This window comes from Pongo abelii, chromosome 10 (genome assembly GCF_028885655.2).
Source record: "Pongo abelii isolate AG06213 chromosome 10, NHGRI_mPonAbe1-v2.0_pri, whole genome shotgun sequence".
Lineage (NCBI taxonomy): Eukaryota > Metazoa > Chordata > Mammalia > Primates > Hominidae > Pongo > Pongo abelii.
In genome coordinates this window covers 30,890,917-30,911,181 of record NC_071995.2, presented here as the reverse complement: position 1 = coordinate 30,911,181, position 20,265 = coordinate 30,890,917, and the positions used below count along the sequence as shown (strand labels likewise).

At 39.9% G+C, this 20,265-nt stretch overlaps 1 protein-coding gene across 5 annotated transcripts in view; it reads left to right on the top strand.

Annotated features, from left to right (window-relative positions):
• TMTC1 (transmembrane O-mannosyltransferase targeting cadherins 1) overlaps positions 1-20,265 on the top strand; it is a 285,567-nt gene that overhangs the window by 185,997 nt on the left and 79,305 nt on the right. For 4 of the 5 annotated variants that reach the window (XM_024256984.3, XM_009247587.4, XM_054527036.2 and 1 more), the window contains one exon: positions 15,666-15,833. The exons of the other annotated variant lie outside the window; for it this stretch is intronic. In XM_024256984.3, the coding sequence (XP_024112752.1) occupies positions 15,666-15,833 (168 nt within the window). The remainder of the gene's footprint in view (positions 1-15,665; positions 15,834-20,265) is intronic. 5 annotated transcript variants of the gene reach the window in all.

Below are 20,265 nucleotides of genomic sequence, written 5' to 3'. Positions count from 1 at the left end.
CAGATCTCCTTTTTGAACAGGCAAGAGAGTTTGGGGCTGAAATCATTCTTTCATAGAAATTTTGATCTTTTATTTTTTCCCAACCGAAGCATATAATTGTATGGCTATCTTTCTTGTGTTTTATAAAAACCACATTAAATTGCTACAATGAACTAAAATTTCTTAGAATTGGTGAAGCAGAAGTAGTTGATGATAGCTCTCAAATAAAGTTACAGAAAGTGACTGAATATTCATTCACATGGCAGATTAAGCATGATTTATTCACTTCAGTGCCAAAGAGCAAATTCCTGTGCTACTTTAGGAAGACTTGAATGAGTAGAGAGAGGAAAAGAATGAATGGGAATAAGTGAGGGCAGAAACAATATTTTGGGATACAACTGATCAAGAATGACTGAGAAAGAAATAAAAGGCATTCACATTAGAAAGGAAGAAGTTAAATTGTCCTTGTTTGCAGACAACATTAAACTTATATACGTAGGAAACCCTGAAAACTCCACCGAAAAACAGAACTAATAAATGAACTCATTAATGTTGCAGGATACAAAATTAACTTACAAAAATCAGTAGCTATTCTATACATTAACAGCAAACTGTCTAAAAAAGAAAACAATCCCATTTGCAATAGCTACAAAAAAAATACTTAGGAATAAATTTAACCAAGGAAATAAAAGATCTCTACACTGAAAGCTATAAAATATCAATGAAAGAAATAAAATTCAATGAAAACATTCAGTGAAAAATGGAACTTTTTTGAGAAATAAAATTCAATGAAAGAAAAAGTTGGAAAGATATCCTGTGTTCATGGATTGGAATAATCAATATTGTTAAAATGCCCAGAGTGATCTATAGATTCAGTGCGTTCTTTATCAGAATGCCGTCTTGAAATCATACCCCTCAATTCAAAATGGAATTTTCAGTCTAATGTGGATTGCTATTGAAACAATTCTGTAGGATTTATTTCTCAGAATGCAAAAGGAGAAAAATTACCTCTGAAGTTACACTGCCTCTGTTACCTGATTTTGGGGATCCCTTCTCATGATCCATCTGTGTATTTGTATGCTTCTTTGGAGTTGCTAGAAGAGAGTGAGTCCATTTTGCCAAATATTAATATCAACAGGGAAATCACAGAAACTTGCTTTAGCAAATCTAATAGGAAGAAAGCTGAACTAGGACTCCACGCAGCCCTATCTGTCGCCCACTGGCTAGCCGTCTTGAAAGAATCATTGAATAGGGTCAGATTACTGTTTTTCTATTTGTAAAACCAGATTGTTGGCCTTGCTCTATAGTTCCCAAATGCTGGTTTTCACTGGTTTGGAGATAAACTATGGGGTGAAAGGAGAAAGAAAGACAGTGTGGTGAATTTTGCATAAAGCTAAACCTATGCAGTTTTATAAAACTATGAAATTTTATCTTTCCTATATTTCTGGTATTCTTGTCATGATGATAAGAGCAGCAGGAGGTAGATGACCCTGAATCAGTTCCTTCTCCCCCATTCACCCCCATTTTTTGGGCGGAAATTTTACTGGTTTTAGAAATAGAACATTTTTATAACCCCTCTGCTACATGATCTCTAAGGTCCCTTGCCACTCCAAATTTTAACTGTTTTGTGATTCAGCATAGCTCTGTAAAAAGAGTGCTTTTTTCCTCTTAAACTTTAAGCTTTATGCACTGCTTTTTTTTTTTTCCACATTTTATGGCATGTCTGCCTGTGTCTGGTCAGATTCAGTAGGATGGGCCAGTGGAGAAAGGAAGACGTGTGCCCCGAGGTGAGGCAGGAAAGGGAGGAAGTCCATCTACCATGGGACAGGCTCTCTGGAGGGCCCGACAGTGACCCTAGAAAGTGGTCAGGAAGCCTTGGTGTGGAGCCTCCACTGCCTCCACTGTGAGGTTGTGAGCTATCCTCATAAGTAGCAGGAACAGGTGATGCTTAGACGTTCACATGGACTGGCCAGGCATGGTGGCTCACACCTGTCATCCTAGCATTTTGGGAGGCTGAGGCAGGACGATTGCTTGAGCTCAGGAGTTCAAGACCAGCCTGAGCAATATAGTGATACCTCATCTCCAAAAAAAAAAAGAAATAAACAAAAAGAAAAGAAAGTTCACATGGGCAAGCAGCCACTAGGAACCTCAGGAGGAAATGAGGCCCTGGCCACTGAGAAGGGCCACACAAGAAATATCAGATGGCTGTCTTTAAGAGATGATACTGCGGATGGCTTGCCAAGAGAGGCAGCAGTCCCTGAAAACAGGTTAGATATTAGCCTGTACACAGAAAGTCATGAGGCGAGACTTGGGAACTGAGCTGAAGCCTAATATCTAAGCAGGGGCCTCAGACCACAGTCAGACTGTCCCAGAGGGTGAGTGGTGCTGAGTCTTTTGTCTAAAGCCATGACCGGTAAGGATGGGACAAAGCTGACCCACAAATAACAAGTCACTTTAGATTTTGTTGAGGCCAAGTCGCAAGAACAGTAGAAAGCCTGGGAGCCAGGCAGAGCCAAATATTCAGTCTTTTTGTTTTATGGCTTCATTCTTTGTTTGAAATTCTCATAGTACAATGCAGTAGAGGGGCAGGAAAAGCAACATAGGCTTGTCAATGAGCCACTCAACTCAAAACCTAGGAGAAAGGTTGATGCACAGTTTTCAGTTAACAGCTCAATGCACCAGCTTTGTGAGGATGTGTATGCTTATGTATAAGTAGACATACGTGTTGGCTAAATAACCCAAATCCACTCAATTCTTCAGTTTCAGGCATGAATCCATTTTTTATGCATTTTTATTATGGTCATCTTAAAACAACGTGATTCTCTTTTCATAGCAGGAGTGATGAAAGGTGAGGGAGAAAGGCTGTGCGTTTTTACACTAGGGAACAATGACGTGAGATCACCATGTGATCTGAAGACAAAGAATGAAATAAAACTTAATGACACCATTGGAAGGGAATCTGTGGCAAAATCCAAAGTTTGGGTAACGAAAAGTAAAGAAGTCAGCCAGGCACAGTGGCTCACACCTGTAATCCCAGCACTTTGGGAGGCCGAGGGGTTGGACCACTTGAGGTCAGGAGTTCAAGACCAGCCTGGCCAACATGGTGAAACCCTATCTCTACTAAAAGTACAAAAATTATCCAGGTGTGGTGGCACATGCCTGTAATCCCAGCTACTTGGGAGGTTGGGGCAGGACAAGTGCTTGAACCCAGGAGATGGAGGTTGCAGTGAGCTGAGATGATGCCACTGCACTCCAGCCTGGGCAACAGAGTGAGACTCCATCTCAAAGAAAAACAAACAAACAACAACAACAACAAAACAGAAAAGTAAACTAAAGAAGTCCTTTTTTAATCTCAGTGAAGGATTCTAACGTTCTGAAATATGGTATCTTCCATGTTACTCACCACAATGTAAAAGAAAGCTGAGTCTGTCAAGCTTTCCTGTTTTCCTCCCATGCTATTCCTTCCCACGTCTCCAGTCCTCAGTGGGACAAAGCCTTAGTGTCAAGCAGGCAAAGACTCTCTGCTGGTTTATTAACCTACGAAGGGGTTCAAAAGTTGATTAAAGTTCTACTTCAGAATACTATGGGATAAGACTAGAAAGATTTTAACTTGAATGTGTTTGTGCCTTTGCTCTTGCTGTGCCAGCATGAACTGCTCCATCCAGCCCTTTGGTACCTGAAGGCAGAAGAGGATGTGAGAGCTAGGAGTTGAGTCTCATCCAGAGAGGGCTGCTCTTGAGGGCAGTGCCCAGGAAGGGGGGGACCTGGGACTGCACCAGACTGGTGGTCAATCATCAAGGACTGTGGGGCAGTGCTATGGGAAGGTCATGACCAGGAAGGGAAGCAGAAGGACTTTGCTGAGGGATTCTACCAAATGTTTAATAAAAGCAGAGATTGTAGATCACTGACCAATACAATATTAGAACAGAGCAATGGCTAGAATGAAGTGAGCAGAGAGTAGGTCAAGGTGCCTGTGGGCTGGAGATCCACTGGCCAATGTGTTGTGCTCAATCAGTTGTGCTTAGCCAAGGGTACAAAGTGCAGAGAAGTTTGAACAGTTAATTATTGGACTGGAATTCTGCCCTTAATATTACCAAACTCTGTTAGTTATAAAAGATGAATGTTTGTGTCTGTTAAGCCCTAAGCAGTGAATAGCAGATGTCTTGGAAATCAAGATTTAAAAGTAAAATTTAGTATAAAGCATAATTTAGATTCAGATGAGACTGAATACAATAATACATGTGAGAAATGTAAGCTATGCCAGGTAACTAATTGCAAGTCATGATTTCAATCTACCCTGTGCAAATGAGATTGGGTGAATCAAAGTCAAAGGAAATCAAAGAAACATAAATATAGGCCTCTCCTTTTTTTTCCTTCCCTTTCTTCCTCCTTTGGTTCTTCAAACCTCTTCATTTCTTTTCTAACCTGTGTGCTGAAAAGTGAGCAGCTCAAAAGTGAACAACCCTAGCACTTAGAAAGTTAGCATTCTGCAATGCCATATTGAAGGGGGTTGTGAAATGTGCCTCTGTGGATGGAAGAGAGAGACTCAATTGCAGATGCTACACACCCAGTGCCCTACAAAGTGGGCCATGACTTTGCAGGGAGGATGTGGGTGGACCTAAGTGTTGCCATTTCAGCCTCTTGTTCATCAAACTCCTTTGTTGTTATTGGTGAATTTCTTTCTTTCCTTTTCTCTTAGAGAATACATCTCAAACCAGGGACTCCTTATGCAGATTTTAGTAATCTTAACAAATCCTACTTACTCTTTTAGCAACCTTCTTTGTCTTGTTTTCATTAGGATTGGGACCACCATTTTGTTTGCCTGTGTTTTCTCATAATACCCAGCATGATAGATGTTGGTTACAAAAAGAATTGTAGGGAATTAAAGAATGATGGACACATTATGAGGCCTATGCCTATGCAGTCAGGTCTGTATTAATTCATGGGACTAGAGGAGAGGACAGCAACAAATAGTGGATTACCCAGTATGCCTTTGCTTCCAGAGTGAAGTTGCTGGACTCTCAAATATAGTAGTTTGTGGAAGAAGAAATAATAGAACTCAGATTCTCAAGATGAGTATGCTGTAGAAGGGTAGAGAAGGTGGTTTTCCTAATTTTTTGGAGGCAGTTTTAGAGTCACTCAGCTTTGACCAAAGGTCTTCCAAGCCTTGATGGAAAATTTATTAATAATTGAGACCATGTGAACCAGGCTGGGGTGAAGGAGGCCAGTCCTGGAGTAAAGGCACCATGAAGGGGAAACAGCCAGGCCCTGAATATGGACAGTTCCGGTGATAAACAGTCGTGGGTCTTATTATCTTCAAGGTCAACTTGGATTGATTGATTTTTAAGTTCACCTTTGTTTCCATGTTAGTTTCTGATACCTTCAACCACAATGGTTCAACTAAGCTTATGAAGCAGCCCCTGCTATGTTTTAGTTGCTTAGGGTTCAGAAATGAATAAAATGTTATTCTATCCTAAAAAGAACCTGCTTGAACTTCCAAACAGTTAATAATTTTATTTCTTATCAGGGTTGAATGCAAAAGCTTCCTCATTATGTATTAATTCACCAAAGAGATTATACTTTACATTATCTTCATTTTCACAAAAGTGTACGTTGCAGAGTAGAGAGAGGTTTGAAATGATTGTAAGGGAGGATTTGCTTAAGCGCTTGTTTGTGTCCCTGGCGTGTGAATGAACATTAACATAAACACGTGACTACAATAGTTCACATACTACCAGTGTATCTTACCTTCTGCAATATCTGTTCTATAAAAATGATGTTTGAATCAAACCTTTTTGAAGCAAATAATAGCACACAAGGAAATTTGCTCTTAAAAAACTTATAATGAATTTAGGTATTTTGGGTCAATCTGGACTTTGATAAACTGAATTTTCTTGAGGTGTTATTTACAGATCTAATCACATATTTTATTAACGTGTAACTGATAGAGTAGTATACTGAAAGCACACATAAACACAAAAACACTGCATTTGATACCTTTAACTTCACCTTTAGTTTACAGAACATGTTCACATACATTATTTCATTTATTCCACACAACAATTCTTTGATGTGGGTTTGGCAGGAAATATTGAGCCGTTGTCATATAAATCACAAAGGTTCCATGAGAGATTGTCCTGTGCCCACAGAACTCACGAATGTCAGAGAAGAGCCCAGCTCAACCAGAGAAGGGCCCAGCTCTCTTGACCCAGTTCCAGACTCTTTCATTTCCAATGAATTCCCAGTTCCCTTTTCCTCATTGTGAACCTCCAAACATAAAGTCTGCACTAGAACATTTGTGTTCCACTGTACCTAATAGAGTCATCTGGGTCTTAGGAAGTTACTATACTTACAGTAACCTGGTTTTGACATGTCTGTTTCTACCTGGAATGCATGCAAACTTTGCACATTTCCTGCTTCTTACTCTATTTAGCAGAAAAAATAATTGCCTAACAGTAATATCATTATAGTATAATAAGTTTAATGTTGTAATGTATTGTTTTGTGTGTGTCAGGCATGGTGCACTACAAACAATTGTTATTCCCCCTCACAGTATAAATAAATTAAGAACTAGAGAACTTAAATAATTTGTCCAGGATCAAACAACATTGTCAGGGTGGACATGCAAACCGAGGCTTTTCTGATGCCGGAGCCCCGCATTATTTACTACTAAATGTTTCATAAATTTTGGAGCTGGTAGGTGGACTATGAGGCTGAGAGGAGTAAAAGAAAATTAGGTAAGTTCTCAGAAGGTGAAAGCATTGGCATTTTTCTCCCAATTGTGCCATAGACATGCTGGAAAACAACAGAAGAAATCTATCTCATGGAGAAATATATATAAAGAATCCTTTCATACTTACCCCAGGATCTCAGCACCTAGCATGGGAGGCTAAGGAAATACACAGAGATGTCTTTGGGGATTCTTTTCTTGGAATATGAATAAATTCTCACTTCCAAATATATTCATTCTTCTGGAAAATTTCTCCAACCATTGAATATTTGAGATAAAAAATGAGGGGAGAAATGGGGACCCTAATCAGATTGGAATGAAGCTAATTAGGACTAGGTTTCACTTAGACTCTCTAAAATTGGGAATTCTTTAAAGGAGTATAATGATAAGATTGCCTCTGTCTTGTATTAATAAGGCTATTTATAGATACTCTCAGTGGGTTGTTACAGCTTGTGGACAAATTAAAAGGTAGAATTTCAGTTCTACTTATAGCAAAAAGATACTCTTTGTTGCATATAATTAAATAGAAAGTGAAGCCATAGCAAATATAAAATGTCTGAGCCAGAGGTAGAAAGCTGTCATCTTTCCACTTCTGTGAATTCTGCTGTAAATGTGAATGAGAAGTGTTTTGTTTTGTTTTGTTTTGTTTTCTCTTAAAAGCTTCTTGGTGAGTTTCAGGAAAGTACATTTGTACTAACTATTACGCAATGATTCGCTGCTAACAAGTTCCCAAACAACAGATTTAAAACATTTGTTATTCTAATGTGAAAGGACAAACATTGGTGGTTTGCATTTCCTATTAAATTCTCTTCGAATGTGCATCATAAAAGCAGAAAGAGAAATGCAAGTGTTTTTAGTTATTTAAGTGCTGCATGCCTAGCAGTTTGTCAGCAAAATCAAAACTGGAGATACCACCAGCCTGTTAAGGAGAGAGGTGTCTGTGTGTGTCAGATCGCTACATTCTCAAAGGCAGCAGTGGTGGTTCTTTCTCAAACGTGCTTTGAAAATGCATGTTAGTACTGAGCTAAACCACACTGTCAGCAGCCCGAGTTTGGCTTTGGGCTCTCCAGGTTTTGATTTTGTGAAGTGTCAGTGTTTGCACTGGCTCTTTGTGCGTGTTGTGAAGGTCTGTGATCAGCAGCCCGGAACCTCCTTCACCAGTCTGACCAGAGCAAGCTGGACTCTGGTTTCATCTCCCTGAAGGCCAGGAAAGCATGTCGTTTCTCATTGGCTTGACTTCCCACTTTCAAAAGGAGGCCATGTCCTGCCCCTAGCGTTGGAGAGAAAGAGTGTGTTTCTCTCCCCTGCTGCTGAGATCTGCATTCAAGCAGATGTTGAAAGATGAAGTTTCATAGTGGAGAAACATCTTGATCTCTGTGATATTTGCGTCAGACTCTTAAGAATGTGATACTCTCTAAGAAATTTGCAAACCTAAGTAGAGATTATTTTGTATGGCTTAACATTTCTTTAAACCATATGTCAATAATAAGGATATTTGACTTAAAATTTTTCATGTTACTTGATACAGGTGCTGAATGAAAAGGAATGTGTTCTCCTTCATTGTGGTTATATCAGGGATCCACAAACAATTGTCAACCTAAAAGGAAGAAGCTGAGGCAAAATTAATAAAGTAGAGAGTTTATTTGGGCCAAGGCTGAGGATCCCAACCCAGCAGAATAGATTCAAGTTGCCCTGAATTTACACACTCCAATCAGCAGCAGTTACAAGTGGGTTTTGTTTAGTTTGTTTTTGTTTTTTTGTTTTGTTTTGTTTTGTTTTTTTGAGACGGAGTTTCACTCTGTCACCCAGGCTGGAGTTCAGTAGCACAATCTCAGCTCACTGTAACCTCTGCCTCTTGGGTTCAAGCAATTCTCCTGCCTCAGCCTCCCAAGTAGCTGGGATTACAGGCATGCACCACCACGCCCGGCTAATTTTTGTATTTTTAGTAGAGACAGGGTTTCACCATGTTGATCAGGCTGGTCTCAAACTCCTGACCTCGTGATCTGCCTGCCTTGGCCTCCCAAAGTGCTGGGATTACAGGCATGAGCCACCATGCCTGGCCACAAGTGGATTTTTAAAGGCAAACGGGGGACAGGGAGTGGGCTGATACAAAGTTGTTTGCAATGAATTCTCATTGATTTACATTGAATAACGCTGATTAGTGTTGGCTATCCATTGTTAAGCTGCAGGGTGTGGGTTATAGTGTCTTGTGTGGTGTTATTATGATACTTTATAGCCACTTGTGGCAATAACAAGCAGTTTCAAAAGATAAATACATAGCTCAAAGAGCGGAATAGGATGTGATTGCAGTCTCATTTTAATGCTTCTCTGGGCCTGATAATGAAAAGGACTTCATTCCTCAGATAAAAGTTTTTTGTTTTTTGTTTTTCTTACTGTATATGGCCCATGAGCCAAATGTGGCCTGCTGCCTGTTTTTCTAAATAAATTTTACTGGTACACAGCCATGCTCATTTGTTTACATGATGTGGATGGCTGTTTTCCTGCTACAAAGACAGAGTTGAATACTAACGACAAAGACTGCGTGGGCTGAAAAGCCTGAATTATTGCCGACCCCTAGATTATAGCACAGCATTAGGGCACTGAGCCTCCAGATCTGGCCCATTTCTAGCTTCTGGGGCTGTGGGCAAGTTACTCAACTCTTTTAAGCTTTAGTTTCCTAATTTATGAAATGGAGGATAAAGAGGATTAAAATTTTTAATTAGCTAATATATTTAAAACCAGTACTGTCCTTGCCCCCATGCCCTGCAAATATTGTGGACAGGCCCATCAAACCACTTAGCACAGTGCCCACCACACAGGAAGTGCTCACTAGACACACAAACATATAATGCAGCTAAATATTTGTGTTGTTAGCTTCCTTATTCTTGTCTTCTACCACTTTGTGGCCATTGCTCTGGAGTTGTTGGAATCCCAGTGTTCTCCTTCCCCTTTGTTCTGCCGGGTGGCAGCTCTGTTCCTACAAGGAGGCAGAAAATGACTATTGAGATGTCATGAATGCAGTAGTTGGGAAGAAAGTAGGTGATGTTGTGTGATGAGGTGTTAGGAACACAGGAATCAGTTGGTCAAGTCAAATCCTCTATAGCAGGACAGCGCGTGGAGTGTGGGCTCTGGAATCTGAAATTCCTGGTTTTATATCTTTGCTCTATTATTTATTAGATGGATGACCTAGAAACCAAAAAGTATCTGAGCCATGTCTGAATCAGTTTAGAGATTTATTTTGCCAAGATTAAGGACATGCCTGGAAGAAAGGAACACAGAATCACAGAAACAATCTGTAGTCTGTGCCTTTCTCCAAAGATGATTTTGGGGTCTTTAGTATTTAAAGGGGAAAAGTAGGCTGGAGGGAAAAATGGGAATGTATGGTCACATGACTGAATCCACATGTTGCCAGAGAAAAGGAGCAGATAGGGGAATAGTCAATTATGTATTCTTCTCATGCTCAGTAAATCGACACTTTACATAAGATAAGGTGAACCTAGAGTAGCTATCTGTGGAGATAGTTAAGCTTTTATCTGTAGCTAACTGCTTAGGAACAAAAGGAAAGGTAGTTTCTTGCATGATTCAGCTTTCAACTTAATTTTTTTTTCTTTTGGCATAGTCAGTTGGGGTCCCAAGACCTAACGCTATCATAAGACTTAATTCAGCAAGTCAGTTAACCTTTTTCTTTAGTGTTTTCATGGGTTAAACATTAATAAAGGTGATCCATAGGATTGTAAGGATGTATCTGCGTGGCACATTCCCTATGCATTTCAAGTCTTTCTCAAATGTCAATGAGGACTTCTGTGACCACCCACATTAAAATCTCAACCTCTTCCTCTCTTTGATTTTTCTCCATGTAACGTACCACCATGTACATGCCCTATGTGTTTTTTACTTATTCGCTAGCTGTTGTTCCCTACCCATGTGAATTCCACAAGGATAAGGATTACTGTCTCTTTGGTTCACTGATATGTTCTTGATATCTGTAATAGTGTTAGGTACATAGTTAAATGTTTGTTAAATATCTGATGAATGAAAGAACGGAGCCCAGAGGGCTTCATAGGATGCCCTGCTCAGTTTGGGTTGGGAGCAGCTGGGGCTAGAGGAACAGGGGGCAAAGCGGGCTTATGAACTTGAGCAGCCATTGTGGTCAGGCACAGCAAATGACACCAGCAAGGTCAGTTGTACAATGTAAATAAGATTTATAGAAAAAGCTCCATACCTTTAAGGTTGAACAAGGGAGTTGTGGAAGTGAGAAGAGATTTTTGGTTTAGGTTTTTGTTTTTACATTAGAGACTCTGTTCTGACAAGTGCAAGGCTCTTGCAAGATATCTGTGGCAATCAAATCCAGTGCTTGTGGTGGGGGTTTAGGGAACATGGGTCTCCTTAGCTCAAATCATCCTCCTCAGTGGGGAGTAGGATGGTAACTCTCTTTGGCCAAACCATGAACCCTAAGCTTTATGGAGCTGGACTAACCGACTTACGCGACTTGAAGAAAGAAATGAGAGCTCCAACTCGATTCCCAGGGTCTCCCAAGTCAGAAACCTCAAATGCCTCTCTCTTGTTTTTCTGCTCTTGATACGGAGAACAGAAGATGGAGAAAAGAGTTTTTTAAGGAGGTGTGTTTAGGAATGAGAATATTTAGTTGTTTCTATTGCTAGAGCAACCTGATTCACTAGACTGGAGTTCTTTGATTGTGGAGCCTGTGTTTTATTATAAATATATGTTTAGTGCCTAGAATATTGCCAGCCACATAAGAGAAAGAATGAATACAAAAGAGAACAAGTATATGGGCTGTATTTACTTGGGGCTGTATTAATACTTCTGATAGTAATAGTCTCTAATCTAGGATGCCTTTACACAAACTTGCTTCTTTCTTAAGATATTCTGTAATAATTTGTGGTTATCATCTTTGGGAAGAATCACACCTGTAATCCCAGTACTTTGGGAGGCCAAGGCAGGTGGATCACTTTAGCCCAAGAGTTCGAGACCAGCCTGGGCAACATAGCGAAACCCCATCTCTATAGAAAAATACAAAAATTAGTTGGGTGTAGTGGTGAACACCTGTAGTCCCAACTACTGGGGAGGCTGAGGAGGGAGGATCACTTGAGCCCAGGAGGTTGAGGCTGCAGTGAGCCATGATCATACCACTGCAGTCCAGCCTGGGAGACAAAGTGAGTCCCTGTCTAAAAAAAATAAAAAAATGAAGAAAAGAGAGAGGAATCAAATAGATGCAATAAAAAATGATAAAGGGGATATCACCACCGATCGCACAGAAATACAAACTACCATCAGAGAATACTATAAACACCTCTACGCAAATAAACTAGAAAATCTAGAAGAAATGGATAAATTCCTCGACACATACACCCTCCCAAGACTAAACCAGGAAGAAGTTGAATCTCTGAATAGACCAATAACAGGCTCTGAAATTGAGACAATAATTAATAGCTTACCAACCAAAAAAAGTCCAGGACCAGATGGATTCACAGCCGAATTCTACCAGAGTTACAAGGAGGAGCTGGTACCATTCCTTCTGAAACTATTCCAATCAATAGAAAAAGAGGGAATCCTCCCTAACTCATTTTATGAGGCCAGCATCATCCTGATACCAAAGCCTGGCAGAGACACAACAAAAAAGAGAATTTTAGACCAATATCCTTGATGAACATTGATGCAAAAATCCTCAATAAAATACTGGCAAACTGAATCCAGCAGCACATCAAAAAGCTTATCCACCATGATCAAGTGGGTTGCATCCCTGGGATGCAAGGCTGGTTCAACATATGCAAATCAATAAACATAATCCAGCATATAAACAGAACCAAAGACAAAAACCACATGATTATCTCAATAGATGCAGAAAAGGCCTTTGACAAAATTCAACAACTTTTCATGCTAAAAACTCTCAATAAATTAGGTGTTGATGGGACGTATCTCAAATTAATAAGAGCTATCTATGACAAACCCACGCCAATATCATACTGAATGGGCAAAAACTGGAAGCATTCCCTGTGAAAACTGGAACAAGACAGGGATGCCCTCTCTCACCACTCCTATTCAACATAATGTTGGAAGTTCTGGCCAGGGCAATCAGGCAGGAGAAGGAAATAAAGGGCATTCAATTAGGAAAAGAGGAAGTCAGATTGTCCCTGTTTGCAGATGACATGATTGTATATCTAGAAAACCCCATCATCTCATCCCAAAATCTCCTTAAGCTGATAAGCAACTTCAGCAAAGTCTCAGGATACCAAATCAATGTGCAAAAATCACAAGCATTCTTATACACCAATAACAGACAAACAGAGAGCCAAATCATGAGTGAACTCCCATTCACAATTGCTTCAAAGAGAATAAAATACCTAGGAATCCAACTTACAAGGGATGTGAAGGACCTCATCAAGGAGAACTACAAACCACTGCTCAACAAAATAAAAGAGGACACAAACAAATGGAAGAACATTCCATGCTCATGGGTAGGAAGAATCAATATCATGAAAATGGCCATACTGCCCAAGGTAATTTATAGATTCAGTGCCATCCCCATCAAGCTACCAATGACTTTCTTCACAGAATTGGAAAAAACTACTTTAAAGTTCATATGGAACCAAAAAAGAGCCCACATTACCAAGTCAATCCTAAGCCAAAAGAACAAAGCTGGAGGCATCACGCTACCTGACTTCAAACTATACTACAAGGCTACAGTAACCAAAACAGCATGGTACTGCTACCAAAACAGAGATATAGACCAATGGAACAGAACGGAGCCCTCAGAAATAATGCCACATATCTACAACTATCTGATCTTTGACAAACCTGACAAAAAGCAATAGGGAAAGGATTCCCTATTTAATAAATGGTGCTGGGAAAACTGGCTAGCCATATGTAGAAAGCTGAAACTGGATCCCTTCCTTACATCTTATACAAAAATTAACTCAAGATGGATTAAAGACTTACATGTTAGACCTAAAACCATAAAAACCCTAGAAGAAAACCTAGGCAATACCATTCAGGACACAGGCATGGGCAAGGACTTCATGTCTGAAACACCAAAAGCAATGGCAACAAAAGCCAAAATTGACAAATGGGATCTAATTAAACTAAAGAGCTTCTGCACAGCAAAAGAAACTACCATCAGAGTGAACAGGCAACCTACAGAATGGGAGAAAATTTTCGCAATCTACTCATCTGACAAAGAGCTAATATCCAGAATCTACAATGAACTCAAACAAATTTACAAGAAAAAAACAAACAACCCCATCAAAAAGTGGGCAAAGGATATGAACAGATACTTCTCAAAAGAAGACATTTATGTAGCAAAAAACACATGAAAAAATGCTCACCATCACTGGCCATCAGAGAAATGCAAATCAAAACCACAATGAGATACCATCTCACACCAGTTAGAATGGCAATCGTTAAAAAGTCAGGAAACAACAGGTGCTGGAGAGGATGTGGAGAAATAGGAACACTTTTACACTGTTGGTGGGACTGTAAACTCGTTCAACCCTTGTGGAACTCAGTGTGGCGATTCCTCAGGGATCTAGAATTAGAAATACCATTTGACCCAGCCATCCCATTACTGGGTATATACCCAAAGGATTATAAATCATGCTGCCATAAAGACACATGCACATGTATGTTTATTGCGGCACTATTCACAATAGCAAAGACTTGGAACCAACCCAAATGTCCAACAATGATAGACTGGATTAAGAAAATGTGGCACATATACACCATGGAATACTATGCAGCCATAAAAAATGATGAGTTCATGTCCTTTGTAGGGACATGGATGAAGCTGGAAACCATCATTCTCAGCAAACTATTGCAAGGACAAAAAACCAAACACCGCATGTTCTCACTCATAGGTGGGAACTGAACAATGTCAACACATGGACACAGGAAGGGGAACATCACACACTGGGGACTGTTGTGGGGTGGGGGGAGGCGGGAGGGATAGCATTAGGAGATATACCTAATGCTAAATGACGAGTTAATGGGTGCTGCACACCAACATGGCACATGTATACATATGTAACAAACCTGTACGTTGTGCACATGTACCCTAAAACTTAAAGTATAATAATAATAAAATTTAAAAAAAAAAAAAGTAAGAAAAAATAAAAATAAAATAAAATGAGATTTCAACTAAAATACACACAGCATTAATGGGTACAAACTACAAGTTTATATTCTTCTGTGTCCAAGTGGCACGCAGAAAGTATCTGTGTTGGCGCATAGATGATGTGAGGGACCATGTAGCACCAAGCCAAAGGCTTTTAGAGACGTAATGCTGATATACAAAGTGCTACTCAGATAACATGTGAACCCTGTACCTACCGGTAAAGCTAGGCATATCAATACATCTTGTCTGTGATGAGCTCCAAGTTGTGAGGCTCAGGATTCGGCCTGTGGGTAGATTTTCCAAAGTGTAAGGGCTTCAGCTGGCCCTGGAAACAGAGAACAGTCCTCCTTGTTGACCAGCATCCCTTCCAGGACCTGACACAGAGCTTTCAGACACTCTCCCTACAAAGCTGTGATGTGACCTGCTGCAGCATAAACTCCAAATTTAGGCACATGGTGCCAATAGAGTCATACAATGACAGTGACATGAGGGAGCTTGGGTCAGAGGATCCATTCAGGACCCAAGAGCTTATATGTGGGACTTCTCATGATGCCTCAGCTGCTGAAATCCAGGGCACTTTAAGCCTACAAGATGACTCTATCATTCCCTACACTGAAGAAATAGCAAAAAATATTTCTACAAGAAATAGCAAACATGCTAGTGCAGCACTTTAGAGAACATATTAATGTTGTCCAAGGCAGGGGAGTTTCTATTTGTTTCTCTAGCACAGGACAAGCTTCATTTGAAAGTTAGTTTTGTAGGAGATAATTCTGGGGGGAAGCCATTGCACCCCCAAAGTAATCCCGTTCCTTCCACCCTGTTTTCCAGCATGGGCTACTGCATCCTTTTTGTGCATGGACTGAGCAAGCTCTGCACTTGGCTGAATCGATGTGGGGCCACCACCCTGATTGTGTCCACTGTGTTGCTGCTGTTGCTTTTCTCTTGGAAAACTGTGAAACAGAATGAAATTTGGCTGTCAAGAGAGTCCCTATTCAGGTATGACTAGACAGATAAAAGTAAATATCTTCCTGTTTATTTCTTTGCTTACAAATTGTTTCCAAACAAATGAGGTAACATGGGCCTGGCAGTATTTACTAAGGAAAATTATCTCTAATAAAGTTTTAAATGGAAGATGTAATTTTATGTGGGGTTTTAACTTTAGATTTTTTAAATTTTATGTAAAACTTAACATGAGCTCATTCTAAGTGAATTTATGAAAATAAGGCTCCTGGGAAAGTTTTTGAGTCTGTGAATTCAGATGGAAACAGTTTTAGTGATGAGCGGGGCTGTAAAATCAGCTATAAACAAAATGAAACCAAGAAGCCTAATTTCATTGTTCAGTCAAGTGCATGCGAAAAGTGAGCACACAGCCAGAGGGAAGAGAAATGCAGTATCCTTCTTTAGAATATGCCAGCATGATACGTTGTGATCTGTGACCTAGTTGCTTTATTTTGAACATAATTTTGAACATTCTTTGAGACTGCCACTCATGATGCTGTGTTTCTGGGGCTTAGTGAGCCTCAATAAATGCTGCAGCCCTGGCAACCTTCGCCTGGCTCTCTTGGCACTGCCACACCTGACACCCAAACAATATTTGCCCAGTCTTCCAGGAATCCCCAGTCTGGGCCTCTTCCAAGCTTCTGTCCTCACTTATGACCTGATTGGTCAATTTAGTCAGCATGATTTTTTCTTGGTTTCCTGATTAGCTGGTACCCAACACTTATTCTTTGGGGGCAAACAATTGAAGCAGAGCTAATATCACTTAAGAAAAGGGGAAACTGTTGGAAGAGGCTAGGAAAGCATACAGAATTAAGGGAAGTGAAGAATCCGGCACACCTAGGACAGGAAACAGGCATCTGGAAAATCCGTCTTGAGCACCCTCTCAGAAACAAACAGGTAAACTTAACACCAGTTTTTTGGATCTACACATCAAAGTCCTAGGAAAAGAAAGCTTTTTGGCTGAACTTAAGATTAGTCACATGCCTGCCCCTTGTCCCTAGCAAGGCACTGAGAGGACTGATCTGACCAAGAAGCCTCCTCTGAGTTCCATGGAGGGAGCCAGGGCAGGCAGAGCCCCGTGGGGTTCCACCCAGACTTCTCAAAGTGAGGCAAGAGGGAAGTTCCCAGCAGGAAATCCAAGCGCTGTAAGAAGGGGGAATAATCTCTGGGCTGCCAAATATGAATGAATGAGTGAATGAACAAATAAGACAAAGGTTCACTGCACTCTTCTACTATTTTAAAATAATGTATTTGATTTTACTTGGCAATTTGACATTTTTTAAAATATAAAACAAAAAGTCAGTCTGGCATGCATGTCCTATTATTTTATTTATGTATTATTACATATCATTGTCATGATCGTCGTTATGATCATTTCAGTGGGTACTGTAGGGAGCTCAATGTAGAGTTTTTTTGTGTGGATTTTTTTTAATGCATCTTTTTTTTTTTCCACATAGATCTGCAAAATCACTCTTAGGTATCAGATTCTGTTAAGTCCCTGTCATACCCCTTTCTATTAAACACGATTCTCACGGACCGCAACAGACTCATTCCTTCCTTCTGCCTCATGCTAACTAAGGTCATTCTGTAAACACAGGAGTATTTAAGTTCAGTAATATAACTTCCTCCGAGTCTCTGTTGGCATAGTTTTTTCTTCCTTTCTCTTTCAATAGTCAGAGCTTTTATGAGAATCTTTAAAAACAATTCTGCCCTGTGTTAAACCTTTTGCCTGAATAGAGGTACTAACAGTGGTTGTATTTTCTAATGATGTTTACTGCTTAATCAGAGCAACTTTGGGAATGGATTTTGGCAGACTTAGTACTCAAATCCTTTACAGCTGATGCCAAAGATGTAAAAAAAAAAAAAAGAAAAAAAATAGCTGATTGACCTTGCATCCAGAAGCTTCTATTGTTTTAGATGGAAGTATGTAGTATCTTCACATCAGTTGATTTCTAAAACACAACCATTCCACATTTGTGCTTAAAGAGATTTTGCAACTAAAGAGGCCTTTGGTGGTCCAATCAAATTTTGTGTAATGTGCAAATCAAAGCTATCGATATTTTCTAGAAATCTTTGCCTATTATCATTTATCTATGTCCTGAGAAAACTTTTAAGAATCTGAGACTTTAAAAGACTATTAAGACTGTTCTTTTTCCTTCAAGGCCAGAACAGATGTTTTTATGAGTTCATTTGTGCTGAGTAATGTTCAGGTCAGTCAAACAAACATTTACTGAGAATCTATGAGGCACGTTAAGGTTAGTGGTTGGGTGCAGGGTATGGAGTTAGACTTTCTGGCTCTACTCCAAGTTCTGCCATTGAATAGCTGTGTGATCTTAGGCAAGTTACTTAACCACTCTGTGCTTTAATTTCTTCATTTTACAATGTAAAATACTAGTGTTTATCTCCTGAGTATAGTGTAAGAATAAAATAGCATGTGAAAGATGCACAGGACAGTTTCTGGCATGTGGGAAACGCTGTGTAAGGTTTTCAGACTATTACTGTGCAGTGTGTTCTAGGATGAGAGAGAGAGAGAGAATGTGCATACAGGAGCTGGGAATCTGCATGGGAGGCAGACACATGAACATATTTCATTATAATGTAGTGTTAAACCCAGAACACTATGTAAGTACAGGTAGGTGGGTAGGTGACTAAGACCAACTCAGGCTGTCAAGGATCATGCTCTTGTAGGTCTGAGCTGGGTATTAAAAGTGGAGAAAAACCTAAATTAGCCATAATGGCCCAAAACAGGAGCCAGCTGAGTTGAGTAAGAAAAATTTACAATAATTCTAGAGATGGTGATGCCCTTGGCAGAGACTCCATCTTCCCCTCTGTTCCAAACAATAAACCATAGACCATTCCTAAACCATATGGCCTCACTGAGGCCTCTCTAATTATGTGGGATGGTTTTGCCTGGCCATTCCATGAGCAATCTTACAGAGTATCTTAAGATAGAACTTTGTGTTGGAGAAAATACAAATTTTGGTCAAGCTCCAGCCTTTCCAGCTGAGGCCTCCTTTTACACAAAAGATCCCACTGTGTGATGTGTTTTTAGGAGATACAGATGCAGGGTTCCTGCACAATTTTATTTTATTTTATTTATTCATTTATTTATTTTTGAGACAAAGTCTCACTCTGTCACCCAGGCTGGAGTGTAGTGGCGTGATCATGGCTCACTGCAGTCTTGACCTCCCAGACTCAAGCGATCTTCTCACCTCAGCCTACCGAGGAGATGGGACTATAGGTGTATGCCACCACACCCGGTTAATATTTTTTTATGTTTTGTAGAGAACAGTTATTACTGTGTTGCCCAGGCTGGTGTCTATTCCTTGGCCTCCCAAAGTGCTGGGATTACAGACATGGGCCAATGTGCCTGGCCAAAACTTTTTCTATCAGCAAGAACCTTACACACAAAAAGCACAAGAACCCAGCACTTGCGTATCATCAGAGGTGTGGACAGGGTAAATTGTCTAAGCTGAAATAGCCTTTACAGAAGCCAAGATTTGAACCCAAATCTGGTATAAAAATCAAAAGGTGCATAAACTTTGCCATGCCTATATTTTACATTGTGTTTTAACCTAAGCTAGCTCAAGTATAAGCAGAGAGAGAGAGAGATTTATGATCATAGCTGCAAGGCATATTTTCTTTAATTCTTACAGTAAGAAGCTGTTTTATGTGCTGAACTGGTAGATGGATCACCGCATAGCTCTGGTTGGGCCTAGTGACAGCCCAGAACCCTACATTTGTTTGGAGTAAATAAATACCATAATAACATAATTTGATCAGATTAAACCCTCTTCCCTCTCCTAATCTTCAAAATACCTAGAAAGGGACAAACATATTTCCTTTTGCATCCAGCTCAGGATCTCTCTAAATCCCATTCCTGAACTGTTTAAGTGATCCACGGACCAGCAATTAACATTTATGGCCTAGATCATCTTCCTACTCTGTAGGAAAAACAGTAGTTCTCTTTCCCCTTCTCTGAATTGCTGAGGCAGAGAATTTAGAATACCTCCCAGGGAAAAGAATATAAACCAGGTACTGACAGATTCTTTTGTAAAGGTCAGATAGCAAATATTTTAAGCTCTGTGGGTCATGCAGTCTCTTTTGCAACTATTTAACTCTGATGTTGTCTTGGAGAAAAGACTAAAGACAAAATGTAAACACATGGACACATTCATGGCCCATAGGCTGTAGTTTTGCTTGCCAATCATATAAACATTGTGATAGTGAAATTCTAATGTTACTTTGGTCTTATGGTACTGATTTGGTTAAGCATCAACTGTTGATCAACTTCAAGATTGATTCTGACCATTTACTGGCCGTGGCTGAAATATTTGCTCAACGATTTATTGGGTCTGTAACCTTACAAAAATGTCTTAATCTCTCTGAGCTTCAATTTCCTCATCTGTAATATGGGAGGCAGAGTAAT